General features: G+C 47.3%; 2 protein-coding genes and 3 non-coding genes across 8 annotated transcripts in view; 1 reads left to right on the top strand and 4 right to left on the bottom strand.

Moving 5' to 3' along the window:
* Positions 1–1,548, top strand: part of Ube2r2 (ubiquitin conjugating enzyme E2 R2) — an 85,995-nt gene extending 84,447 nt beyond the window's left edge. For both annotated transcript variants that reach the window (XM_052718472.1, XM_052718471.1), the window contains one exon: positions 518–1,548. In XM_052718472.1, the coding sequence (XP_052574432.1) occupies positions 518–737 (220 nt within the window). In that variant the 3' untranslated portion in view covers positions 738–1,548. The remainder of the gene's footprint in view (positions 1–517) is intronic.
* Positions 1,549–4,432: 2,884 nt separating this feature from the next.
* Positions 4,433–26,840, bottom strand: part of Ubap2 (ubiquitin associated protein 2) — an 89,007-nt gene continuing 66,599 nt past the window's right edge. For all 3 annotated transcript variants that reach the window (XM_052718468.1, XM_052718470.1, XM_052718469.1), the window contains 18 exons: positions 23,383–23,572; positions 20,652–20,865; positions 17,121–17,392; positions 16,419–16,591; positions 15,475–15,688; positions 13,522–13,561; positions 11,695–11,878; positions 10,910–10,979; positions 9,314–9,485; positions 9,106–9,197; positions 8,790–8,837; positions 6,815–6,893; positions 6,420–6,625; positions 6,101–6,200; positions 5,910–6,017; positions 5,718–5,785; positions 5,439–5,633; positions 4,433–5,351 (listed from right to left, as the gene is read on the bottom strand). In XM_052718468.1, coding sequence (XP_052574428.1) covers positions 5,256–5,351; positions 5,439–5,633; positions 5,718–5,785; positions 5,910–6,017; positions 6,101–6,200; positions 6,420–6,625; positions 6,815–6,893; positions 8,790–8,837; positions 9,106–9,197; positions 9,314–9,485; positions 10,910–10,979; positions 11,695–11,878; positions 13,522–13,561; positions 15,475–15,688; positions 16,419–16,591; positions 17,121–17,392; positions 20,652–20,865; positions 23,383–23,572 — 2,521 coding nt within the window. In that variant the 3' untranslated portion in view covers positions 4,433–5,255. The remainder of the gene's footprint in view (positions 5,352–5,438; positions 5,634–5,717; positions 5,786–5,909; positions 6,018–6,100; positions 6,201–6,419; positions 6,626–6,814; positions 6,894–8,789; positions 8,838–9,105; positions 9,198–9,313; positions 9,486–10,909; positions 10,980–11,694; positions 11,879–13,521; positions 13,562–15,474; positions 15,689–16,418; positions 16,592–17,120; positions 17,393–20,651; positions 20,866–23,382; positions 23,573–26,840) is intronic.
* LOC128098100 (small nucleolar RNA SNORD121A) lies at positions 12,460–12,538 on the bottom strand. The gene has a single exon (XR_008214127.1). It is a non-coding gene; the product is annotated as a small nucleolar RNA SNORD121A (small nucleolar RNA).
* LOC128098098 (small nucleolar RNA SNORD121A) lies at positions 23,180–23,260 on the bottom strand. The gene has a single exon (XR_008214125.1). It is a non-coding gene; the product is annotated as a small nucleolar RNA SNORD121A (small nucleolar RNA).
* Positions 25,273–25,353, bottom strand: LOC128098097 (small nucleolar RNA SNORD121A). Its single transcript, XR_008214124.1, has one exon. It is a non-coding gene; the product is annotated as a small nucleolar RNA SNORD121A (small nucleolar RNA).

Raw genomic sequence — 26,840 nt, 5'->3', positions numbered from 1 at the left:
AGGCATTAACAATGTGCTGGGCCTCTAGCTCAGTGGCAGCATGTTTGCTGCGTGTCCTGGGTTTGATTCCTAGCACCCCCCTGTAAGCTTGACCCTAATTCAGAACCCACAGAAAAGGCCAGCAGTGGATGTGTAATCCCTGATCCCTGAGCAGGAGATGGGAGGCAAAGACAGAATTTCCAAACGCTGTGGGTAGTTAACCTGAGCCATGCAGCAGTCAGCAGGAGGTTTTTGTCTCGAGCAAGGCTGAAGTGTTAAACTAGGACCCTCAGGACGGCACCTGAGAGCTGAGAGCCTTTATGTGGTGCAGGCATCTGTTCTCTGTCTGGAGTTTGGAGGGTGAGTCTGTCTTCAAGACTGAGGCCGAAGCCAAGTACGATGGCTTTTGCTCATAATCCCAGCCTAAGAAGGTTTAAGGACAAGAGGCCAGTTGAAGGCTAGTGTGGGTTAGTGAAGCCCTCTCAAAACAAAACCAAAGTAGACTTCCACAAACCATTTTGTGTTGTCCTCTGTTCAGGAAACAGGTCTCGGCCACTAAGGCTGAAGCAGAAAAGGATGGAGTGAAGGTCCCCACAACCCTGGCAGAGTACTGCATCAAAACTAAAGTGCCTTCCAATGACAACAGCTCAGATTTGCTCTATGACGACTTGTATGACGACGACATTGATGATGAAGACGAGGAGGAAGAAGATGCCGACTGTTATGATGATGATGATTCTGGGAATGAGGAGTCGTGACATGTTCCTTCAGTGCCCCTGTACTGCCCTGACGTCTCAGGCCAAAGGGAGGGGAGCAAGTGGGGATCTATGGTGGCCCCTCAGCAAAAACTTACTCATGGGGTGGGGAAACACACAGCTCCTGCTGACTCCCCTGCGGATCTCAGTTTGCTCCTTTTTATGGACCTTACTGGAGAGGAAGTACCCTCCACGGAATGTCTGAATTCTTGCGTTCTTGACGCTCTCATCACTGTATTGATTCTTTTTTAAAAAACAAAAACAGCCACCACCCTTCAAACTCCCACCTCACTTCATCTCTGCAGAATGTTCACAGCAAAACACGTTCGTCTGTTTTTAGATTCTCGAAGATTAGTCTGTTTAAGACATTAATGTGTTTAAAGCTGGGAACCCACTGGGAGTCCACAAGTGCTGCATATATTGGGTAGCAAAAGAAAATGGGGGAAAAAAAACACAAAACCAAAAAAAACAAAAAACAAACAAAAAAAAAACCAAAAAAACCCACAAAACAAACTTTAAAAAAAAAAAAAAAAGCCAATTTGCCAAGGTTTAGCTGCTCCTTTCCATTAGTGCGTGTGCATTTGTTCAGCCCCGTGGTGGTGAATTTTGTTTCTTTCCCTTCCTAAGGCTGGGATGCGGTGGGCATCAGGGACTTACTCTTGCTAAGCCTGATGAAATGTGCTGCTTCTGCCTCTGTGACATCGTCCCAACATGGAGGCTACAGCTACTCTGAGGAGAGAAATCAGATTTTGTTTTTTGGAATCGATTGGGATCTAAAGCCTGAAATAAATATTCATACTTTACATAGAACTGAGCACTTGGTTGCTATTTATTTTAAAGGTAGGGTAACTTTTTCTACCAATGAGTGGGGCAAGTAGGGGGGAAGTGGAGGTTAGTGTGTGTGGATTTTTAGGGGTGAAAACAAAGAACTAAAAATTATAAAATTACACCAGTTTGGTTGCCGCCGCCGCGGGGAAAAGTGAAAAGTGCTAGTGGCCACTGTCGGAGAGCCAGCATCGCAGACACTCTCACACCAAGTTTTGTTTGTTCATTGAAGTAGCCACTTTGAATTATTCAGTATTAATCCTAGGTGCATGTGTTAAGATTTTGGTTTTCATTGAGCTGCTTATACTGGTAGTGATCAGTGTGGCTGTGTGCCACTTGGATGTGATCTGGAGGTTTTTTTCCTCTCAGTGTGCTTTGGCCATGGCGCTTCCCTGGGCCTCTGTTGGGCGGGGCCCCAGTGACTGCAGGCATTTCCAGTAGGTAGCTGTTGCAACTGTTTCCCAGATTTGAGCCAAGATTGAGCTCCAGCCTTCACCAGCCAGGGACTTCACGTTTGAAATGAGATTTCTGTTCCTGGTGTATCAAACTGCTATGATGTGAAGCCAGTTTTCAGAAGGATAGGATTGTTAAGATCCTCAAGCCAGTGTCAGTTCTTACCTTCAGATCACAGCTCAGAAAGAAACCAAAGGGCAGACAGGAACTGGGGAGGAGGGAGGACGGATCCTCCACTGTCCAGTAGGCAGCCCTGCCTTCCGTGCTTCCTCCTCCTTTCTGATCTCAGGGTTTTCAGTCACTCTTCAAACGCTCCTGAATGAATGCTATTTCCCAGCAGTTCTCTGGCCTCTAAAGTTTGGTCTGTTATTAAATGAGAATGTTGAGTCTGGTCCTGAAATAACTCATATTAATCTCCATGGGCCCAGGGCTGTACGTGCATCTAGTGACTCAGGAACACAGCTGCTGTGCTGTGTGGACCAGAGGAAGGAGGAAAAACTCCTAGAGGCACCAGCTTGGTGTCCCCTCAATGCTCCATTGCCTGCAAACCTGGAGCCAGATCCTGTCATAGCGCCCATCTTCCTCCCCCTGCGTCCACCCCCAAAGTTTACAGCTAGTAGTTTGATCTTATTCTCTTGGCACCCTAAACATAAGCCTTTCATGCTGAAGGATCTCACACCTGGACATGCTAGACACCTTGGCATTGTGGGAGGTGCCCTGCTGGCCTGTGTCGCAGGTTGACTCAGGGAGCCAGAGAGGCAAGTTGAGGTGGGCCTCGTAGCCTGTTGACATTGCTGTTGAAGGCCAGGTTTGAAATCGACGCTGTGCAGGCAGTTCCAAAGGCCATGTTGACTGGCAACAGTTGGTGGTCACAGACTTTGAGAACATGCCCTGTGGAAAACCACTTGAGTGCTTTTTCTCTTGAGAGTAGATGGAGGTCTCGGCTGCAGGTAGAACCTTCTGAGTACAGTTGGAAAGAACAAGGTTTTAGTCTACCCCCGCCTCACCGAGTGCTCTTTACTTCATGTATCCTCAGGCTGAGTGGACAAAGTGTGTAGTATCATGATGCTGTTGTCGCTTCTCAAAGTCTCCCCACGTCTCTCATCATTCCAGAATTCTCTTAGCCACACTATCTACTTGTGTAGTCTCCTCTTGGCCCTCTCCTGGCCATTATTTGCTGGTTCCCTTATGTTTGATCCTGTCCATTGGAAGGGAAGTGCACAGCTCTCTTGGAAAAGTAAGTACCCTCCCTCCCGCCCTGATACACAAGGTTTACATTTACAACTAAAAAGATGCAGATGCAATTCAACTGAAACCAGCGGACACACCTGACTTTAATAGTTTTCTTAGCTAAAATTGTAGATGGATTTTCAGTTTAACTTATGAGAAAAGTTTATCCGATGCATTTTGTGTTGACTCCCCCTTAGTGATTGATTTTGTCTTTTTATGCCCATCTGTCTACTAATAAAAATGTGAAATAAAATATACCTGTATTGCTACTTCCCCATGGGTCATCGCCCTTCCCCCCATGTTAAAAAAATACACCTCACTGTCACCCTGACAGGTCTCTGCCAAATAGTTAGAACTTGGGCTCCACTAACTACCTTCAGTCAATAAGCTCTTTTGAGATTCTTCAAGTCAAGGCCTTTGTTGAACTGGCCTGAAGGGTGTTGCCATCCTCCCTGGGCAAACACTGTGTGTTCATTGTTGGAATAGAACGAAGCGAGGGACCGAGTCAGGCAGCAGCATGCTCAGTCCCTCGTTCAGGAGGCCGAGGGACAAGGGCTGTCACAGGAGACACAACATGAGCAGGCCAGGAGCCTAAGCTATGGGCGACAGCTAACAGGTGTCTGATGGCTGACCACTGCTCCTGGCTGTAATGATGTCTGTCACTGTGGCCCCCAAATCCTCCAGACTTCAAAGATGGTCCCATTTAAGTAGACATGGCCCACTTCAAACTCACTAATCCCCCTGACGCTGCCTAGGTCCTGGGATTACAGGGGCATGCCCGCTACCCAGCCTACCTCAGGCGTTTCACTTAGCCTAGTCTGAAATAGAGCTATGACACTTCAGGATACTGAGCATCGTCTGTCCCGAATCCCTGACTCAACAGTTGCCTATCTCACAGTGAAAGCACAGGACAGGCACACACAGCTCTGGGACCTTGAGCCCTGGCACGTGGCTTCCTTCCAGGTCACTTGGGATTTGGACAGCACTACCCTGAAACTCCTGCTCTCTGGACCATACAAAAGATGGCCGCGGGTCCCAGGTCTTACTAAGGTGGCCAGAAAAGGCACATTAGCTTTCATGAGTACAGCCTGAAGAAGCAGCGCAGAAGGAGACAGCAATTCAAGTGGCCATCCCTGGGAGGTCCAGTGACTCTCCCAAACCATCTTTAGTCACAGAATGCAGAGACCCAGCATGCTCTCAGAACTTTATTAGGTGGAGTTTGGGTGAGAGAAAACCCTGAAACAGTTGCCTGCCTGGTTCAGGACAACTGGTATAGATAGAGGAGCCTTTGTTTGGAGACAGGCTTTCACTGAGATAGAAGCAGATCTTGGATTTCTTTACACGGGAGCTGACTGGCTGAACATCTCTGAGACCCAGTTGGGATTCTTTTTTAGATGGTTGGTCAAAGGCAAGCCCCTGGGGCAGCAGACCAGAAGCAGGCGGCCTTGCTGCTCAGGCAGACAGGTGTATGCTGGATAGGGTCATCTCTGCTCTTCCCAGATTCAGATTTGTTGGAGGGGGGCCATGACAAATGACAAGAGGATCAGTTGCTCAAAACCAAGTATGAAGCATTACAGAGGAGAGAAACACAATGGTTCACAGGGAATGAGATAAAGAAGAGTCGTGATTCTTCATTGGTACCTGACCCCAATCCCTACCACCAGTCCTTCAATGGCACACAAGCAGCCCGCTGAGCTGGGAGCCACGTGCAAGGCCTGAAGGCAGAGGGGCGGGGGTGGGGCTTGCTTCCTTGGCTACATCGAGGGTGTCCAGATGGGGAGAGCACACTTTTATGCTACCTGGTAGACACACCCCAGCTCCTCCAGGCTTCTATCACATTTACAAATACATACATAAATACATTACATACAATAGTGGGTCTGGGAGGCAGGCTTCCCACAGAGGCTCAGCTGACAGTTACGTCTCAGAATTCTAGGAAAGGGCACCGGGTTCCCAGAAATGTGCTCCATGTGTGCTCTCCTGCCCAAGAGCCCACCCTCTTTTTCTCAGGGTCTAGTTTGTCCAGTACGGAGAGTTGCCATAGGTGGGTTTGGAGGCTTGAGACTTGGGCTGCAGGGAGCTGGGCTGGCTGCGCTGACCAGAGCCACTCTGAGGAGGAAGAGGAGAAAGGGCTATAAAGGCCGGCACAGAACCCCAGGCCCATGGCAAGGAGGCTGCCTCCATCGCTGTGCTCACCGGGGGGGTGTCCTGCGGGAGGTGGTGGTGCAGCAGCTGGGAGTGAGGCTGCTGGTGGGCCGGCATGATGTGCAGGAAGGGTGCAGGTGCATAGCCGGGGGCCGCGCCAGGGGCCAGGGGCCCAGTGGAGCCCAGGGCAGAGGGCAGGCTGAAAGGCGGGGGTGTCCCTGCGTGAAATCCCTGCTTGTCAAACGTCTGCGGGACAGAGGTGACAATGAGAAGGGCAGAGTGAACTAGACCCCCCTCCACCTGCCCACCCCTGTACACCCCCCTCCTCACCTGTGTCTTGTTGTAGACAGAACCAGTCATATCCGGGAGGCCAGTGGTGCCTGAAGACACTGATACTCCTAAGGGCAAAAACAGTTGTTCCCCTGGCATTCAGGCCAGTTTCAGAGACCCCGGGTAGCCCTGCCTCAGCCAGACAGGGGACAGTCACTCCAGGTTCTAGTCCTGGAGAGGGGCTGATACTACCTTTACCAGGCCCGGATCCAGCCGACTTGTTGGGTGCCTGTGATGATCCCCCATAGCCGCCCTTGGTGTAGTCTCCTGCTGCCGTCCCCTGGGTCAAATCGTCATAACCTGCATGGCAGGACACAAGAGACATGTGTGGGCCAAGCAAGCCTGGCCTACCCTGGGCCTCTCAGTGCAGGGCCCGCCTTTACCTGTGCTGTAAGTATGCTGCCCATAGCCACTGGCCTGCTGAAACGGGGTAGGGGGAGTGCTGAGGGTCACGCCATGCTGCTTCGCCGAGGTTGGCGGGACCTAGTGGGACGAGCAGGTGAGGTTGGAGTGTAAGAATAAGACAAAGAGGAGATCAGGCAGTCTGGGCCAGAGCCTACAGCAAAACCAAGTCATAACCAAGAGGCCCAGGATTTTCCTAAGTGGAATCCATGATGGACCTAAAGGCAGCTGGAAAACATGGCCAGGGTTTCAAGCTTGGAGGAGCCCACAGCCCTGGGAACCATCTGCAGAAATACTCACAAACATAGTGGGCCCATACTGGAAGGCACTGGGCACGCCTGTGTAGTAGGGGAGGCCGGTATAGCTGTAGCCAGGTGGCAGAGCAGGATTCAGAAAGGGCTGCTGTGCTGTGTGGTGGGTCTGAGACTGGCCCTGCTGTGCCTGAGCTGGTGTTGCTGGAGGAGCAGGGGATGCAGAGTCTCCTCGGCCAAACTTAGTGACATCACCTAGAAGAAAACCAAACCTCATATCCAGGGCAAGGCCAGGCTGGCTGTTACAAACAGGAATAGGTCTAACTGCCAGCTCACACTCACACCTTCAAGCACCCCAGCCCTTCTGCATCCACCTTCTGGCCTCCTAGGACTAGCCACGGGCCAGCCCATCACCTCCCACTCTTGCCCACTGAGCCAACTAACCTGAATACGGATTATTAGCTAAACTCCCATCTCGGCTGGCAAGGGCTGTGGGTGCTGCAAAGGGAATTCCATAGTAATCCTAGAAAAGACCAAGGAGACTCCCTGAGCAAATGGTCTCACCCACCCTCAGAGAGCAGATCCAGCAGGCCCAACAAGCATGGGCACTCTGGGGGATGCCACACGCAGAGTGCCCGTGACAGGCAGCTGTCCCAGAGAGCTGCAGGTGTGACAATACCCTCAAGTGTGCACAGCCCGGAACCCCTGCTTCAGCTGACAACATGTAGGCAGACTGCAAACCCTAATGCTTGTCAGACAGAGGCAATCTCACACGACTTTTGACACCACATATGGAGACCTGGTAAATGCTATGCACCAAACCAACTCTACTGGTCTTTACTGTGAGACTCTAAATGAACAGCCACTGGAAAGGCAGAGGAGGAAAGCCTGGAAGGCTTACAGGGGGACAGGGAGCAGTGCTAGGTGGGTACAGAAACCCAGGTCTAGGCTCTCCCAATTCATTTAGCTCCAACAACAATGACGCTGCCCAGAGTCAAACTCAAGAATGTCAGCTGAAAAGGCTAAGAAGGTTGTGCTCTATGGATGAAGAAATGCTTCCCTGGCCGGTACCACCCAGGGTTCTGGGCTGCCCTAGTCCTGAGGTGAGGTCACACCACACAAGAGCATCGCTGCTGGGGACGGCACGCGCACCAAGCCTGGGTAAGCTCCAGGAAAACCATGCAATTCTCAGCTAGAATTCCAAAAGGCACAGGAAATGGTGGGGAGGACACCCAGAAGGGGGAGCCCTTTTCACATAAGAGGAGGAAATCCAAAGGCAGGGAGAGGTTTAGTCCCAAAAGGAAGCCTAAAATAGGATCCAAGGAAAACTTGAAAGCTGTTTCCACTGTGGGCTCACTGGAGATGTCCTCTAAGATAGGACTTTTTAAAAGAAAAAGGAAGGGCTGGAGAGACAGTTCAAAGGTCAAGGGAACTGGCTGCTCACATGCTCCAGGAACTCACATGGAGGTCCACAAATGTGCGCCTACACTTGGGGAGAAGTCTCTTCCTCTGAGGAACATGAAAGGCCACAATCTATGCCTGTCACTGACTGATGCCCTAGAAAATACCAAGCTGAGCCCAGCTACGCAGAGGGCAATCCTGCTGCCTGAGGGCCCATTCCGGGTTTCCCTGCTTATCACTGTGGCTTCGCCACAAGACCCATTCTTTTATCTCTAGACCCGGAGTCAGAACAGGCGACCCTGGCCGGCAGTGAGGCCAACAGCAAAGGGCCAGCATTCTTGTAATGGCACTGTGATACGAAATCAGCCAACTCCTGCCCGTTGTTCCCTACAAGCAGAAGGGCATTGTGAGTGTGGCCATTGGCCACTACAGCCCAAAGGAGTCCTGGTGTCCTGAGATGAAGACAGGATTCAATTTCTAAGTGCAACTCGCACGTGATGTTTGTTTGTTTGTTCTGAGACAGGGGCATAGCATGTAGACTAGGCTGGTCTTGAACTCAAACTCAGCCGAATGCTGGGATTACAGGAATGTACCTCCATGTTCAGCTGTTCATAGGGTTTCTCTGTATAACAGTCCTGGCTGCCTGGAACTCATTCTGTAGACCAGGCTGGCCTTGAAATCAGAAATCTTCCTGCCTCTGCCTCCCTAGTGCTGGGATTAAAGGGGTGTGCTCCACCACAAAATGGAACAGGAAAATAAGGGACTAGATTGGGTTCGGGGCATGGCTTACATGTGCTCTTGTCTAAAGTCTCAAATTTCCCCAGGATAAGCACAGCTCCCTTATCTGCCAAAAGACATGCTCAAACCAAGCACAGCACCCCCAGACATAGCTTCTCAAAAGTGCTATGGGGGAGTCCCATGGCTGAGGTCCCGCAGGCCACACACAGTGACAGTCAAGCAAGGAAAGGAGGAGCCCTGAGTGTGCTGCCCAGGTCCACAGAGCCACTCTCCTACTCACCATTGGCAGCCGTGACTGCAGCATCTGGAGCTCATCATAGCTGTAGATCTGCGGGAGAATCAGCGACACGTTAGGGACCACACCAAAGCCATCTCGGGGGCCAAAACAGACACACTCAAGAATGGGACCTGGGTCAGGTGCTATAGGAAAAGATCCTGTCTATGTAGAGTCTAGAAGGAGGAAGACACATCAGGTATTAGGTGGACAGAGACAGAGAGATGAGCTGCCTCAGGTGGGCAGCTCTGGCCTAACTCACAACCCCTTACCAGGTCCTGCAAGGTACCAGCGCCTGAGCCAACCAGTTCTATGTGCTCACCGGGTAAGCAGGAAGCAGTCCTCCAGGGCCCACGAGGTACTGATTGTGTAGCAGAGGAGGCACCCCTTGAGGCAGGTTTGGGGGCGCTTTGCCTACAAAGAGGAAAAATCACTCACTTCACCATGGGGTGGCTCAGCTGTTTGGGGGTATAGGCAGAGGTCTAGAAGATCACTGTTGAGGGGGCAGGTAAGGGGCTTGGAGTACACACCTGAGGTCACCAAGGCTGTGGCCCTGGTACTGTTGCTGGGCACGCTCACAGTGGTCCCACCCAGGCACAGGCTGCTTCCAGGCAAGACGACCCCTGAGGATGGGGCACTTGGGGCAGAGGTTGCTGCTGTTGAGAAGGTGGCTGATGACGGGGTGCTCTCCACACTGGCATGCTGGCAAAACAAAAGCCGAGACGTGTGGATTTCACAGCAAGAAGATGGACTCTCCCAGGCAGTGGGCAATACCAGCACTCGGTGACTACAGGGCGGTGAGTCACTCTGTCTTGGGGGAAGTGTAGCCTCTCGCTATAGGGCCAGATTCAGCCACCAGGACTCAAAGTGAACACCAAGACGACTAAAACTGGGCTGGAGGCTGGTCATGATGACACACATCTTTATTCCCAGTACCTCAGAGACAGAGGCAGGTGGATCTCTGGGAGTTCCAGGCCAGTATGGTCTACATAGTGAGTCCAGACCAGTTTGAGACTGTCTCAAACATAAACCCCAGTGGTTAAGAGCACAGACAGCTCTTCTAGAAGGCGAGTGTCCCTGCTTCTACCCCAGTACCACAAAAATAGCAAGCAGAGGTGTAACTAGCCCCATGGAAAGGGTACTTTGCTCTGCAAGACAAGATATTGAGAATCTGCTTTTGGAGACAGAGAGAAGAGATGTATCTGAATACACTTACAACAAAACCAAACTACTTATAGGGTACTGGAGAGATGGCACAGTGGTCAAGAATATGTACAGCTCTTGCAGAGTTTTGTTCCAAGCCCTGTACCAGAAGGCTCACGACCAACTGTTACACCAACTCCAGGGGATCCAATCCCGTTTCTAGACTCTATGGCTACCTGCAGTCACACACAGATGCACACACACAACTAACAAGACTGAGCGACAGAGGCGGTTCGGTGGTTAAAAGCACTGGCTACTCTTACAGAGGACCTAGATTTGGTCCCTAGCACACACCTGGTGTCTCAATCATCTGTAGCTCTAAATGCAGGGAATTTAATAGCCTCTTCCTGATCTCTGTGGGAAACAGGCATATATATACACACCGTGCACACACACAAATGTGAGCAAACACTTAAGGGCATTCCCTAGCTGACCCCTCCACTTTGAAACTCTCCTAGCCTGGATTTCTTGATCTTCTGAAAACATCATTCCTCAAACTGTTTGTCTCTAAGCTGTCAGTCAACAAGACAACTAATCACTAACACTAGCGAAGTCCCAATGACATTCATACACAATGGAATGCAACTTAATAATCTTTTAGGCCAAGAAGCAGAACAATACGTTTCCTGCAGACAGAAATTAGAAACAAACCTATTCTTCGACCAAGAAGAACATAAATAAATAAAGTGTAAAATAAGAAAAATCCGCAAGAAACCAAACTGTCCCTGCCGACTAGTCGTGTCCTGTAAGGAAAGAGCACACGCCAAGTCCCTGAAGGCAAGCAAACCCTGACACCTCGAGAAAAAGCCCAGGAGTCCAAGGCAATGAACTATGAGGCCCTGGGTCATCTGAGATCTGATGAACCACTCTGCCCACGACTCACAGCGGTCGGGGGGGACTGTGCAGCACGGCTGGGTACTTACAGCGTGTGGCGTGCTTGCGGGACGTGCTGCGTGTGCAGAGGGCAAGCTGTTCTGGTGGCTGGAGAGGGAGCTAGAAAAGAAAATAGAGAGCCACATGTCCAAACAACGGAGTTTTCCACAGAAGCAAGACCTACCTGGTTTGACAGGATATAATCAAAGTCAATCCTATCCCTGAGGATGCCTGGCTGGGCATCGCACTTCATGCCCTTAGAATCCTGTGGCAAGTCCTCCTTGTGGTCAAAAATGATCCACAGGGCCATACACCGTGACATCTGATACATCCTGGCTTCAATAAATCATCACCTTGTTTGACTATACTAGAGAGCTCAGAAGACTGAGTCACATGAGGGTCTATGTGTGGCCCACACCTAAGAGTCCAGCTTAAATTCCAATCAGATCCAGAGTTCGAATCAACCACGTTTGCTCTGAACTAAATGGATCAAAGACCCACAAGGTATGGGTAACATGCCAATTCCTTTTCCCATAACCTCTTCCAATAATTTATCTCTGGAATCTGGACACAGGTGAGTCACACACACATCACTCTTACTCCACGTGACAGTGCATGGGTCAGGGACTAGAGCCAGGCAAGGCACCCAGTATCTGCATGTGGCCCCACTGCTTCTCAGGAGGGTTTGGATTCCCGCAGCAGGAACATTAGAAGCAGTTAGCGAGGTTGGATGTGAGCAAAGGCCAAGCCAGTGGACTACAACTGAAGCCTGCACACTCCACCAGAGGTTCATGGCGTCCCCATCCCCTTCCTCCTCTTGCTGTCCCCCACATACCTGCTAAGCTGAGAAAGGGGGCTGCTGGACAGGTCCCCAGACTGGGACAAGGAGGGCAGAGTGGCAGTGTGCTGGGACGAGGAGGGCAGAAGCGCAGTGCACGCGGTGGTGCTGGGAAGAGAGCCCACAGACGGGAGGCCTGGAGCATCTGTCGTCGTCTTTGGAGCTGGCAGGGATGTAGTAGCTGCAAGAAACGCACCCCTTCAGCCTCAGAAGCAACCCTCAGTACTGGAGACACAGTCCCTATCTGCTCACGTTCAGATACGATATACCACACGTTACATTTCCTAGGATAGCGCCTCGCCTAAGCACGTCACCAGACAGCTGCATTTCTTACAGATAGGATTACATAACCAGATGGGAAGGAAGAGTTTGAACAAAGAACCGAAAATGACCCAATCATAAACGGTCTTGATATGGACAGATTAATCCCACTTTCACGAACTGGACACAAGCCCCCAGGAAAGATGGGCCAAAATTGATGTGTATGTAGTGAGACAATTTCCCTTCAGAAGCATGGCCCAAGAGATTGGAGAGCAGATAGGCAAGAGCTCCTCAGGGCGCTTCCATCCACTGGAAAGAAGTGAAGGCCCGGGCTGCCAGAGTGCACTGCACCTCAGGGAAATGTGGAAAGGAAGGGCTGTCCTCTCTCCAGCAGGAAGAATTCACACCAACGTCTATTTGCAAAGGTACAGCGGGAACTTCCTTGGGGTGTGTTTCAGAAAATCAACCACAGAGCAGAGACATGGACACACATGGTGACCTTCGGAAAAGACTCAGCTTGACTGTCATCCACACATCTCAATCAGATATGTGCTTGGAAACACATCACTGTCTTTTCCCTCGTGCAGAACTCCCTGTAAGGAAGCACTCCGCTCTAACAAGGGGAGCTGAAAGCGGGCAGGGGACAGGTTGACCTGCAGCTAGGTCAACTCCATTTCTTTCTGAGACAGTATCATGTAGCACAGGCCAACCATGAACTTCTAAGTAAGCAAGGATGACTCTGAACTCTGGATCCTTCTGCCATCAGCTCCTGAATGATGGAATTACACTGTATGCCACCACACCCATGAACTTTTGATTCTCACGCCTTCAAATGCCACCATTACAGGCTTCTGCCAGTACACTCGGTCGGATGTGGTCCTAGAGATTGAACTCAGAGCTACAGATAGGCTAGGTAGGCACTCTACTGACTGAACTAATATTAAATATTTTAATGTTGTTGGGTGCTAGTTCAATTGGTAGGAAATAAAGGGTAGGGTCGGGGGAAGGTGGGTTTGAGGTGATTTGACACTCCTGAGTCTTAGTGTCTGATTCTGAAGATGACACATCCAAGAAGCATCTCACCCCAGATTAAGAGGCCAAAGTCACCCCCACAACCCAAGCTGACTTTACAAAAGTCTCACAGGAAAAGAGAGTGAGAACAGCTCAAGAAGGGAGTCTGGCATGCACATTGGGGTTCCCAGATACTTGACATTTTATTAACTGGGAAGTCCGAGGTCAGCCCAGATACACAGTGAATAAAACACCCTCTCAGAAGAAATAGTTTTGGGGTGTGGTGTGGTAGTAACACATCTTTAATCCTGGCACAGAGGAGGCAGAGGCAAGCAAAGCTCTTAGAGTTCGAGGCCAGCATGGTCTACATGGCAAGCTCCAGGTCAGCCGGGGCTATGAGTGAGACAGCCTCAAAAATAAACAAAAAGTGGATTCCAAGGAAAATGTCAAGTACAGATTTTGGAGAATTAACCGCTGATCAATTGGTGGTTTTCAAATTATGTTAGCCAAACTTTCTCTGTTTTCCACTAGTTGTAATGAGAACATACTTACCGTCTACTGTGTGCTGACTTCGGCCACCACCATGTCCGTTCTACAAAGGACATGGAGAGAGTTAACACACAGACATGTCCAGACAATCACCAGACTGACTCACAATTGGGACTACAGTTAACAAAGGAGCAACTGGGTTTTCAAAGATTTGACTTTCTCTTTCCTTGTGAATGCATGTCACTCAGGGACCAGAAGAGCTAGGGGCTGTGATGTGCCTGAGGTGGGTCCAAGAGCAGCAAGGCTCGTAACCCTGAGCAACGTCTGCAGCCTCTTCTCTCTCATAATACAACTGACTTCAACAGATCACAACAAGTGGGCATTTCACAAACCAGACTCAGAACTTAGGGAAGTAACAAGGCTAAAAGCACCTCCTAAAACAACTATCGAGCTGTTGAACTGATAAAGATGAAGTCCCATTATAACTGCATCGTGATACTTTCCATTTCTCACGCAAAAATAAAATTTCTAAATTTAAAAAAAAGTAAAACTCTTTTCTAAAGAAAGAGTAACTTCCATACCAGGAATATTTCTAAGAAAAGATAAGCTATGATCTTAAGACACGGCTTTTTTGAAGGCACAGACTGGCTTGAACAGCGACTGTGGTGGAACTAACTGAGACACTAAAAGGACACTTGCCTCGCAGGCTGGGGAGGCAGCCACAGTGCAGGCAGCAGCAGAGCCCCGGAGGCTCAGACACCATCCCCAGGAGAGGCGGGAACAGAAACCGATGTGCTCTTTAGGATAAAAAATGTCCAAAGAGGCCTGGAGAGCAGGCACAGCAGAAAGGGGGCTGGCTGCTCTTCCAAAGGGTCTGTATTCGATGCCCAGCACCCACAGGGTGGCTCACAGTCTGCAAGTGCAGTTCTAGGAGATCCACCACACAGCTCCACATGCTGCACTTCATACCTCCTGAGACTCCTGTCTACAGCTGCTTGCCAACCCTGCCCCTCCTTCTTCTCTGTCTGCCTACCAGCAACTGACGAGACTTCGATATTGTCTGCCCTGCTGCTTTTCTCTCCAACTCTTAACAAAATGGTCCTTCACATTATTTGAATGGTGATATCAAATATTCATCGATCAAGCTATCCTTAGAAGCAACAGATTAGTAAACAAAAACCCCAGCACCCCAAACAATACAAGCAAATTTCATTATTGTTGATGGATATTATTAGAGCTGGATTCTATGACCTTATTGCTATGGCTCCACATGTTACTATCAACTGTCTTACTTGGCTGTGGACCTTGTATACAATAATTCAGACCAGCCAAGCAAGAACCCACTGGTTAATAATGATAAACCTGTTATGGGGATAACTAATGCTTTTCTGACTGGACTTGATGACTGTTCCACAGGAAACAGTTCACATCTGGTACCACAGGCTGGGGAGTAAAGTACTATTATTGTTTTGATAAACAGAAAGCCCTTTCCCCCAAAATACTACAATGGGCCAGCAAGATGGCTCTGTGAGGGGTTGAGGATTTAATTCAGTGGCAGAGCACTTGCCTAGCAAGCTCAAGGCCCTGGGTTTGGTCCTCAGCTCCAAAAAAGATGGCTCCATGAGCAAAGGCACCAGCTGCCAAGCCTGATGCCCTGACTTACGTCCCCAGGACACAAGGTAAAGAGAGAACAACTCCTGCAAGATGCTCTCTTAACTTCCACATGTATATTTCACTCGCTCGCATGCATGCATGCATACATGCATGTACGCACGCACGCACGCATTAAATGTATTTTTTTCTCTCCTTTTTTGAGACATGATTTCTCTGTTCAACCTTCGCTGTCCTGGAACTTGCTCTGCAGACCAGGCTGGCCTCAAACTCAGAGAACTGCCTGCCTCTGCCCCCTGAATGCAGGGATTAAAGGCGTGCAGTACCACTGTCTGGCTAGTAAATAAATTTTACAGCATAATTTGCCAAACTTCACACTAACTTCCCGGGAGAAGAAGCACTTACAGCAACAGAGCCTGGAGCTGAATCTGGTGGGTTGGCAGAGCTTTGGTATGCAATCCTGGTATGCACAGAACTCTGGTCATAAGAGGAAGACGTCGTCACTGGACTAGTGGAGCTCAAGGACGAGCTGGTCAGACTGGAGGAGGTAATGACTGAAGTTGTGTAGGTGGAATTCTGTACAGCACTGGTCATTGGTAAAGAGGCATTCAAAGGGTCACTGAGAAAGAGTACACAGTGTTAGACGCACCCTGGCATCATGTGACAGCTTCACCTTACAGAGGAACTCAGTATCACACTCTAAAGTGACATTAACTACAAAGTTGCATTACAATCTAATGTATCAGCATTTCCCTCTAGACAACTAATAAAACAATCTCAAATCTCTGTATTTGCAAAATAGTCCACTGAATCAAAATGAAGTGTTGGAGCGCTGTGGGTCACTGGGGAGTGTGCTACTGATACTGTGTAAGCAAGTCTGGCCATCTCCAGGTGCTTAGGACATGACTCAATAGTTCTGCTACCAGGAACGTTGTAACACAGCAGTATGATTCACCACAAGCAAAAAAAGAAAAGAACCTAAATGTCTACCAACTCTGAATGTACCACATTTGCCTAGTGAAATGCTTGGCAACAGAAGCCCACACACAGTATGGATAACCTTTGAAAACTTTTAAGTAAAAGCTAAGGGATGCAAAAGCCACATTTTACACGATTCTAGTTACATGTCACATCTAGATGAGACAAGTTCTGACATACAATTTTTCAATGGGAGGGACAAGACAGGACTAATACAAGTGCGTGCCACAGCGTTATCTGGGAAACTAAGCATGTTGAGAGCTGTACAAAACCATTATTAAATTGTCTTCACCAGATTCTTAGACTCTGTTTTGTTTTCTTTTGCAAAGAAAGGACTATGTTCAGTCACAACTAAACTGTGAGCTCTGTACCTTAAAGACTTCGGGTACAAGTTGATAGGAATCGCATTACTATTTTCACTGGCTGAAGCTGCTGATCCAAACTCAGACAGTGATGGTTCTGATCCAAATTCCAGGGCCCCAAACTGAACATTTAATCCTGTGACATCTGCAGAACCAGGCATTTCCACTGCTGAAGCGGGAACCTGGAAAAGCAAAGCTCTGTCAGGAATAGAGGGCAGGGTCTCCAGGTCTCAAGGCTTACAAACAGATGCAAGCAAGTGGCTTCCGTGGACTGCACTGTCAAATGCTGAGAAAAAGGAAGAAGAGAAACAGAACCTTTTAAACAGGGAATGTCCACATGAATATTATAAACGGCTGTAGCGTTGTTGGGAAATGTGATGTGTCATGGTAGTTGGTACATGAGGATACAGTGGTGATGAAAGCATTATCTGGTGAGGTAATCACACACCTCCCAACCAGGAGATATCACACACAATAACAAAAGTGCTTTCAATTAGACCCTCGGGTCTGTACTTGAACTAAGAGACTCTGTCTACCAGCATGAATTCACTCTAATAATTAGCCCAGTGCCCGAGAAATTGCCAAATCCTCCCAAGTGACGATGAGCTATGCTTGAAGACACTGTATCCCAATGTCTAATATTCAGTTTTCCAACACTTGAGCTAGTGTGAAATAAACCCTTTGGGACAGGATTCATGATGGAATGCCTACCTTAGAAGCTGGAGGTATCCGGCGCTTAGGGAGTTTGATGTGTTTGGGCTGCGGTTGGTGGGCAGATACAATGTTTTCAACAGCCATATTGGGAAGCTGCAAAAGTCTGTTGACAATAGCAGGACCATCTCCAGGTGCTGACTCTCGGGGTTTGGCCTGGGCAGGAAAGGACTCCAAACCAGGAGGAGGAACACTGACTGCCGGGCTCTGCTGTTGCTGACGCTGGCTCAGCTGGCTAAGGACTGGAGACGGCTCAGGCTGAGATTTGAAGTCTATGAAATGTAGAAAGAAACAGTGAGTAGAAATGAGGAATTCTGCAACGTCTAGACGTCTACAGCTTTACTTTCAAGAGGCTTCCATCACTACCAGGTGTTCTGACTCTATCTGAAAAGAGTGAAGAGGACAGGAACTGGAGGGAAAGGAAACAAATCCAATTGGTGACTGAAAAGGTGACTGAATGGTTTGTTCCTTATCTCTCATGCAGAAGACATGAAGTAGAGACATCTATGGAAGGGCTACACACACCTATACGTTGGCTAACCGATTTAGATGCTTATTATTTTATCAATTTTGCTATATTCTCTCTGTGTGTAGCCAGAGGTCACCACTAAAATGTTTTCCAGAGTGGCTTTCTACCTTATTCTATTGAGACAAGGTCTCTCCCTGAACCTGGAGGAACTCCCCATTCTGCTAGGCAGTGAGCTCCAGGGGTTAACCCCGTCGGCCTCCTCGGTGCTAGGATTACAGATGTGCACCACTGCACCCAGCTTTGACGTGGGTGCTGAGAAGCCAAGCACAGATGTTCCTCCTTACACATCAGGTACTGCACAAACTGAGCCATCTCCCCAGCCATCAATTTGGTACCTACCTTTACAAACTATTTTGATTACGACACATTATGGGTAATATTACAAACTGTACAGTCCATGGGTGACAAACAACTCTTTCCACTGCTGCTCTCATTCCTGACTATCAAAAACACACAGACGTAATTATAGATCTTCATTTCCTTTTCAGAGGCTGCTTCTTTTTTTTTTTTTTCCGTTTGTTTGTTTGGTTGGTTGGTTTTTGGAGACAGGATTTCTCTGTGTAGTTTTGGTGCCTGTTTGTTTGTTTGTTTGGTTTTTGAGACGGGATTTCTCTGTGTAGCTTTGCGCCTTTCCTGGAACTCACTCTGTAGCCCAGGCTGGCCTCAAACTTACAGAGATCCGCCTGCCTCTGCCTCCCAAGTGCTGGGATTAAAGGCGTGCGCCACCGCTCCCCAGCCAAGGCTCCTTCATTTTAATGTGCAGAGAACATCATCCCTCATCTTTAGGGCACTGAACTCAGCATATACAGTCTACTTTTTCATACTGGTATTATATGGATGAGCTATTAAAAACAAAATGATAATGAATGAACCTAGTACACTTTTCTCAATACAACCAGATCAATTACTAGAACATGCCAATTGTATTTCTTTTTTTGGAGCGGGGGTGAGGAGAGACAGAGTTTCTCTGTGTAGTCCTGGCTGTCTTGGAACTCACTCTGTAGACCTACCTGGCTGTCCCTGAATTCAGAGATCTGTCTGCTTATGCCTCCTGAGTGCTGGGATTAAAGGTGTGTACCACCACTGCCTGGCTCCAATTGCAATTTAAAAAAAAAAAAAAAAATCTTTTCTAGTTTTATTGAATAGAAATCATGAAAAAGAAATGCAAACTGCCAGGTGATGGTGGCATATACCTTTAATCTCATCACTCGGGAGGCAGGGGCAGGTGAGTTTGAGGCCAGCCTGGGCTACAGAGCGAGTTCCAGGACAGCCAGGACTACACAGAGAAACCCCGCTCAAAAAACAGAAAAGAAAAGAAATGCAGACTACCTGAGTGTTAGGATGCATGCCTATAATCTTAGAATGTCACAGGCCGAGACAGGAGCATTGTGAGTTAAAAGCCAGCCTGGGCAACACAGCCTTGTTTTAAAAAATTAAAGTAGCACATCCTATTTAAATGAGTTCATTTTCAACTTAGAATGAGGCATGGTACCAAAAAGTTAGGCTTCATAGAGAACATGGAAACAAAATAACGTGCTTCTATCCATAAAGTTATTAATTATGCAAGGAAAAGATAACAGGAGAGGCTTATAGCTATTATCTGATGGTGTGTTTGAATGCTGGCTGGATCCAACATCAACGTTTGTATGTGGTAGGCACAAGGTGTCAACACATTACCCAGGAAGAGTGGCTTGCTGTCCTAGAAGGTCTATACAAACAACATGGTTTGTGCTTAACATCTGTTTCCTTAGCAAATCTGTAACTACGCTCTGTCAGGAAAAGGGGGCTATGAATCCAGCTTCCAAGAGAGCTGAAGGAGTAGCCCTCACAGACATTACTTTTGAGCATGGCAAGTTATTTCATGAAGCAGAGAAACCTGCAAACAACTCCAGAACTGAAGCAACCCCTACTGTTCTCTCCCACAAGCTTTCACAGGACTGTAACCGGAAATGACAGTTTAGTGTCAAAAGGGGACTTCGGTGGGAGTTTTGTGCAGAAAACATCAAGTTTACACATGCTCCCTCTACAGCAGAAAGTAAACCTTGGCCAAATCATGATGGATTCCACAAAATGACTGAATGAGGATGCATCTTAGCTCTTATGGGCTTTCTTTCCCTCTGTAGTGTATGGTTAAAACCCAGGGCCTCACACAGCAACCAAGCACTCTACCTCGGAGCTGCACCCCCACACCCTTAGAAAGTGATTGCGCGACACTCCATATTACTCCTAAGCGTCCTTAGTCAGTGTTGCAAACTAATGTTTATATTCCCCTACCACGCATTTACTTATCTTTTGTCTTTTCGTTTGGTTGCCTACTTGCTTAAGTAATTATACTTTTTATGTGTGTAAGTAGCTGTTTCCCTACGAGCAGATCTGTGTCCTGTGTGATGTGCCCACGAAGGCTAGAAAAGGGCACTGGATTACCTGAAACTGGAGCTACAAACGGTTGTTGAGCAAGGCCATGGATGGTGGGATTCCAACCTAAGTCCTCTGAAAGATCAGCCAGGACTCGCTCATTCACCCCTCTAGTCCCAATTGCTTGGTTTTCCTGTTTTGTTTTGTTTTTTAATTTTTTGACAGGCTCTCATTATATAGTCCTACAACTCAGACCAGCTGAGGTCCTCAAACTGACAGAGACCAGTTTGCCTCCCAAGTTCGGAGATCAAGGCATGTTAACAAGCAGGCCCACAGCAAGCAGCTTCTTCCTCTGTATTAGGTTGGTCTCAGGCTTGTGGTGATCCTCCTCCCTCCCCTCTCCTGCCTGTTGGAATTTCAGGCATGAACTACCATACAACATTTCTGCCCTTCTAGCCAGGAATCTGTCTACTCCTGTTAACTGTACAACAAAGAAATGTAGGCACTGGACAGTAAGACAACTCACTCCATTTTCCAAAGCTGCATGGATTCCAGGAGACCCTGTATAAGTTCCTCCATACTGTTCACATAGAACATGTTCTGCTGACTGACTCAATATACTAAAGCAGCTCAGAACACATACTTACCAAAATGATTGAGGACTGAGGACTGGGATACTGAAGGCTTGAGGTCCCAAGAAGCAGTAGTGGCCGGGGGACTTGTACTGTTCTGCTGTGCACTTGACGTGGCCGCGAATGGGCTCAAACTGGGTGCTTTCAACTTGTCTAAAATCTGGGAGCTGGAGATATTCACCATCTTTGAGGGGGCCAGCTCTCCAAATCCCGAGCCCAGGACGGATGACTGTGAAGACAGGGAAAGAGAGCAAGCCCTGAGCTTTCTTTCACTTCAGGCTTGCAAACACAGTGGACTCACCTCGGATCATCTGAACAGGCAATCCTTGCTTTAGAGAACAGTAAGTACATGAAAATGCAACTATGCCTTCACAATCAACAAAATAAAGCGGCATTCCTCCCTGGTTCTGATGTGAGGTTAAGAAACCAAAACATTTACTACAATCTTGAAAAAAAATTTTAATTGTTTTATTTATTAGTTCCATTTATTATTTTAATTCATGCCTGCTGGGAATCAAACTTGGGTCCTCTGTAAGAGCAGTAACTGCTTTTATCATCTGGGCCTTCTCTCCAACCCAAAAATAAACTATTAAGAAACAAACCACTAAATGACAAAAGTATGCTGGACAGACCACACACAAAACTTCTATAACCTGTGAACAGTAGTTCTCTCTAATAACAGGAATAGCGGAGGTCAGTTCTGAGCGTTCCCTGCAATGTTAAACTGAAGTGAATGTCAGAAGCTCACATTCTAATGCCAGACAATAAAACCTGCAGGAAGCTGAAGAAATGCCCTGACGGTACTGGGCTCACCTTCTTCAGATCACTAAGAACACCAGTCAATCTCTATAAGTAAGAAAAAACAACAATGCTTCCCTCCTCCAGAGACTCTTTTTTTTTTTTTTAAAGAATTATTTATTATAGTGTTCTGTTTGCATGTATGGCTACACTCCAGAAGAGGGCACCAGATCTCATTACAGATGGTTGTGAGCTACCATGCGGATGCTGGGAATTGAACTCAGGACCTCTCAAAGAGCAGCCAGTGCTCTTAACCACTGAGTCATTTCTCCAGCCCTAAACTTAGGTTTTTAGGAATGAACTTTCTGCTACTCAAATGCCCGGGGGAATAATATATGAGCCATCTTTCCAGCCTGAGTGTGTGTATCTTACAGAAGTTAAATCAAAGGAGAGGAAAAAAAAAAAATTTTTTTTTTTTGGGCATCAAACTCTTGAGATCCTCGGGCCTCTGCCTCCTGAGTGCTGGAGTTAAAGGCATGCACCATCATGCCTGGCTATTATCAGTATTCTAAGGTGTGGAATAGCCCAGTTAGAAAATTCAGAGTTCTTCACTTGAGAAAAATACACTAGGTCATGGGCAGCTTTGGCCCATCAATCACAGCTCCTGCCTCTTAGCACATTTGTGCCAATGTTATTTTGCCATCAAAGCCCTGCTCAAGTCCATCTGGTGTAAGTCTACCCAAGTGCTAGTCTTCTTACTGACACAGCATCCACCATCCATCCCAGCTACTATCAAATACTTTTTCTCTACAGCCACTGCTTTGCTCTCTGTAACAGGACAGTCTCAATTCCATCTACTTCACTGAACCAATAAGATAGAGTCCAAGTCCTAATACACTGTCTCATTCTGCCTTATGTTAACCTATTTTTACTATTAGTAGTAGTAAGTTGTTATTTAATTTCACCAATGATTATAAATAGTAGCAACTTTTAGAGCCATGGCTCTAATATAATGCTAAACAGCTTTCACTATAGTGTCTCGAGCTATTGATTATAGTATCAACAGACTTGATGGTCGAGCTCCATCTTGGCCTCAGTGACCACATAGAGACTCTAAAGTTAGAAACACTGCATCAGCAGCTAACGGGAAGGCAGAGGGAGCACACATTAGAGTTTCCTCTGTATTTACTTTGCATTACAACAGACTTCAGCCATCCTCCTGCAGCTGCATTCCTTCACAGGCTGCACTCCAAGCTTACAGCCCCACCCGCCTGTCTTCTTCACTACCAATCCCAGAATTCTTCCTGATCGATGGAAGTCACTGCAAAAGCACTGAGGAGTCACAGTCACTACGCCTCTCTATGAGTGGGTGGCACTATTTGAAGAAAAACATAACACTGAAGTAAGGACCTCTGTCGTGTTACTTGGCAATTGAAGAGAAGGGAGTGTATTTCAGGGAGTAGAGTGCCAAGTAGGCACACCTGGACAGACGAGACAAACATCTGCATTTTATTCAATTTGAAAACAAAAATTTTAGAACATATTCAATACACAAACAGACCTTGAAACGAAATCTAGGAGAACATAATCCCTTGGGCTGCCCTGATGGCCCAACAGTACAGAGTGGGAACTGACTCCTACAAGCTCTCTGACCTCTTCAAGGGGGTCATGGTGTACACACGGCCTACCCTCAAGTACACGCATAATAAATAGAAGTGAAAGAAAAGCTTTTAAAAAATCATTAATAAGAAGGAACTCTTCATCCCAGTTACTGGTCACTGACAAGTGAAGAAGTTTTCATCTCAGCCCAGGAAACTCAGTAGCTGAGCTCCACACGGAATCATCAGATATGTGCTTGGAAATCATCACATCATTGTTTCCTGGACGAGGACCTACTGCCACATTTCACTCCTTGTCAGGAGAAACTGTAAGGTGTGAGCCGTGAAGTCTTGAGGACTTGCTAACGGGCGCCTTCCTGAAGACCCCAACTTGAAATAAAATGAGTTACCAAGCTCTGAGGCGGATAGGCGTTGGCGGAAGTGGAGCCACCAGTCCCTGGTGCCGTCTGATTGTTGTGTTGAGAATTTGTGAAGACGAGTGCTTGCCCAAAGCCCTGCTGCTGGGATGCTTCAAAGGAGTTGGCTTCTGCGGCTTGAGTGGGAGGGACAGGCTTCTGCAGCAAGGCCACCAGGTCAATGCTAAGCAGAGGAGAGACAAAGGAGCAATCAGCTGTCAGGAGCAAGTTGCACCAGCCAGCAAACTGGAGAGCAAATCAATATAAAGAAAATTTAGCCAGAGATTGAATAAGCAAAACCAGTGGACAATGGAGTTTCAGAAAGATTAAAAGAGAAGCTGAGCAGTCACCAAACAGGTTACGAAGGCAGAGAGAACTGCAACTTAGAAACAGGCACTGAGGGGTTCCAATGACACCCCAAGAGGAACTGCAATGTCTTACAGACACCATTACTTGAGCTCATGTTTCTCCAATTTTCTTTTTTTTTCTGTTCAACATTTTGATTTATGTTTGCTTTGAGACAGAGTGTTACTATGTACATCAGGCTAGTCTCTAACTCAAGAGTTCCCCCAGCCTCTGCCTCCTCAGTGGTAGGATTAAAGGTGTGTGCCACCACCCACAGCTTCAATTCTCTTGAAACAGAGTGAATCGATATTCTTAAAGCATCAAGACCTCAACCATGGCAGAGTTTTTAAGTCTTAAGTTTATCTGAAATATCCATATAAACTGTGTATTCTATCCCATAACACATTTAACCATGTATAATTTTCTCTCTAAAATATTTAATAATAAAGGAATAACAAACTAACACAGACTTTCAAGACAGGGTTTCTTTGCTATCCTAGAACTAGCTCTGTAGACCAGGCTGGCCTTGAACCCACAGAGATCAGCCTGTAAAGGCATGCAACACCATTACCCAGTGTAACGAAGTATTGTATAATGCCCCCATCACCCTGACCAAAAGCATGGACTCAAGAAAATGAAGTTTGGGCTAAACACTGCCTGCCACATGGATGACTTACCCAGTAGAGTGGGAGCTGCAAAAGGTTTGCCCAGGATGGTACTCCATGAGTCCTTTCAAAGTCTTGCTCAAAACAGTTCTCTAACTGAAACTCTCACCTCGTCAGTGAAACAGGGTCTGGGGAGTTCAATCATTCAGGCTTTCTTCCTCATACAGAGCACGCTGCTAGGCCATGTTCTTTTCCTTATACACAACCATTTTTACTCTCCTGAAACCAATTCAATTTTGAGGCTAATAATCTAAAACCTAAGTTGGTGTTCTAATACATGATATCCCAACTCCAGTGAAACAAGTCAGTTATGTATATTGCATATAGTGCTAATAAAACTTGCAACACTACCAGAATCAAAGCACGTTCTACTCCAAAAGGTTAGTAAGACTCAAGTGAGAACCAGTACTGCAGGATCTTCTGTAAAAGCACTCGAGCCTGGCATGGCGGCACACACTTTTTATCCCAGCATTCAGGAGGCAGAGGCAAACAGATCTCGGGTCTACAAAGTTACTTCCATGACAGGCAGAGCTATGTAGAGAGAACCTGTCTCAAAAATAAATAAAAGGACATACAAGCAGTCCACAGTTTTGACCAGTGAGGTGGCTTAGAGAGTCAAGACGCCTGCCACCAAACAAAGCCTAACAGCCCGAGTTCAGCCGCAGGGACCCACATGGTGGAAGGAGAACACCAACACTCGTGGACTGTCTTCTGACCTGCGCTCGTGTGGGAGCACATCACACCTACACCCCAAAATAGAAATCCAATGCACATACACAATAAAAAAAAATAAGGAGGAGGAGGAGGAAGAGAAGGAGGAGGAAATCTTCATCCCAGTTACTGGTCACTGACAAGTGAAGAAGTTTTCATCTCAGCCCAGGAAACTCAGTAGCTGAGCTCCACACGGAATCATCAGATATGTGCTTGGAAATCATCACATCATTGTTTCCTGGACGAGGACCTACTGCCACATTTCACTCCTTGTCAGGACAAACTGCAAGGTGTGAGCCGTGAAGTCTTGAGGACTTGCTAACGGGCGCCTTCCTGAAGACCCCATACTGAATGAGGTTGTGCATGGTGGCGCATACCTTTAATCCCAGCAATTGGGAGGCTGATGCAGGTCGATCTCTGAGTTTGAGGCCAGCCTGGTCTACTTGGTTCCCAGACAGCCAGGGTTACAAGGTGAGACCCTATTACAAACAAGTAAGCACAAAAGCACATCATACTGAAACAGAATGGAGCGGCCAAACTCTAGGGAGAATAGTCACTGGCAGCAGTGGAGTTTGCAGTCCCTGGTGCCATCTGATTAGCTGTGTTGAGCAGAGCATTTGGGAAGGCATTGGCTTGTCCAAAACAGCAAGGTTTTTTGTTTGTTTGTTTGTGTTTGTGTGTGTGTGTGTGTTTTGTTGTTTATCATTTTGGTTGGGTTTTTTGTTTGTTTGGGTTTTCAAGACAGGATTTCTCTGTGTAACAGCTCTGGCTGTCTTGGAACTCTGTAGACCAGGCTGGCCTCCAACTCACAGAGATCCACCTGCCTCTGCCTCTGGGGTGCTGGGATTAAAAGGAGTGCGCACCACCACTGCCTGGATATGTTCGGGTTTTTTAACATAAGGTTTCAGGTAGTCAAGGTCAGCCTCAAATTTACTTTGTATATAAGCCTTGCTTTGAACTCCTTCTGCCTCCCACTCCTGAACACTAAGATTAAAGGTATTCCCCATCATGCCTAAATCCATTATCTTGTTTTTCATATTTATTCATTTTATGTGGTGTTTCACTTGCAGGTGTATCTATGTGCCACATGTGTGCCTGGTGCCCGTGGAGATCAGAAGAGGGTGACAGGTCCGTGAACTGGAGTTATGGACCACTATGAGTAGCCATGGTAGTGCTAGTATCTAAGTTGGGTTTTATGCAAGAATAAGTGCTCTTAACCACCGATCCACCTTTCCAGCTCTCTCGATTATCTTTCTAAGAAATTAAAGTACCACTAGTAAATTAGTCATTTTTCACTTAGTCATAAATGCAATGGAGGTGTATGCATCTTTCTCTCCTATAATAAAGTTCTAACTGCCTCATTTAGCTTGTTTTTGAGAAGCCAGATTCAAATTTGCCTTCCAGCATTTAAAATTTTTTTGTTTTAAAATTAAATACCTTTAGAGCATGTGTGTACACGTTTGCATGCTTGTATTAAGGTCAGAGAACAGACTGTGTAGGAGTCAGTCACACAGACCCTTAAAATCATTTTCAAAGGTGTTTAGAATTACTGTGAAAAGTACGATTCAGTAAGAATTCAGCTAAAACCTGGTATGGTAACCCCCATCTGTAAGCCTAGGGGAAGAGTACGAGGCAGTAGGACTGCTGTGGGACCAGCCTAGACTACAGAGCAAAATCACGAAGAGGAAATAAGGTAATTCTGCCATGTATACATTCATTTCTGACCAGTCT

The sequence above is a fragment of the Peromyscus californicus genome, unplaced genomic scaffold (assembly GCF_007827085.1).
Source record: "Peromyscus californicus insignis strain IS unplaced genomic scaffold, ASM782708v3 Scaffold_5__1_contigs__length_169319896, whole genome shotgun sequence".
Taxonomy (NCBI): Eukaryota; Metazoa; Chordata; class Mammalia; order Rodentia; family Cricetidae; genus Peromyscus; species Peromyscus californicus.
The sequence above is the reverse complement of the archived record's forward strand: the minus strand, read 5'-3'. Positions and strand labels throughout refer to the sequence as shown.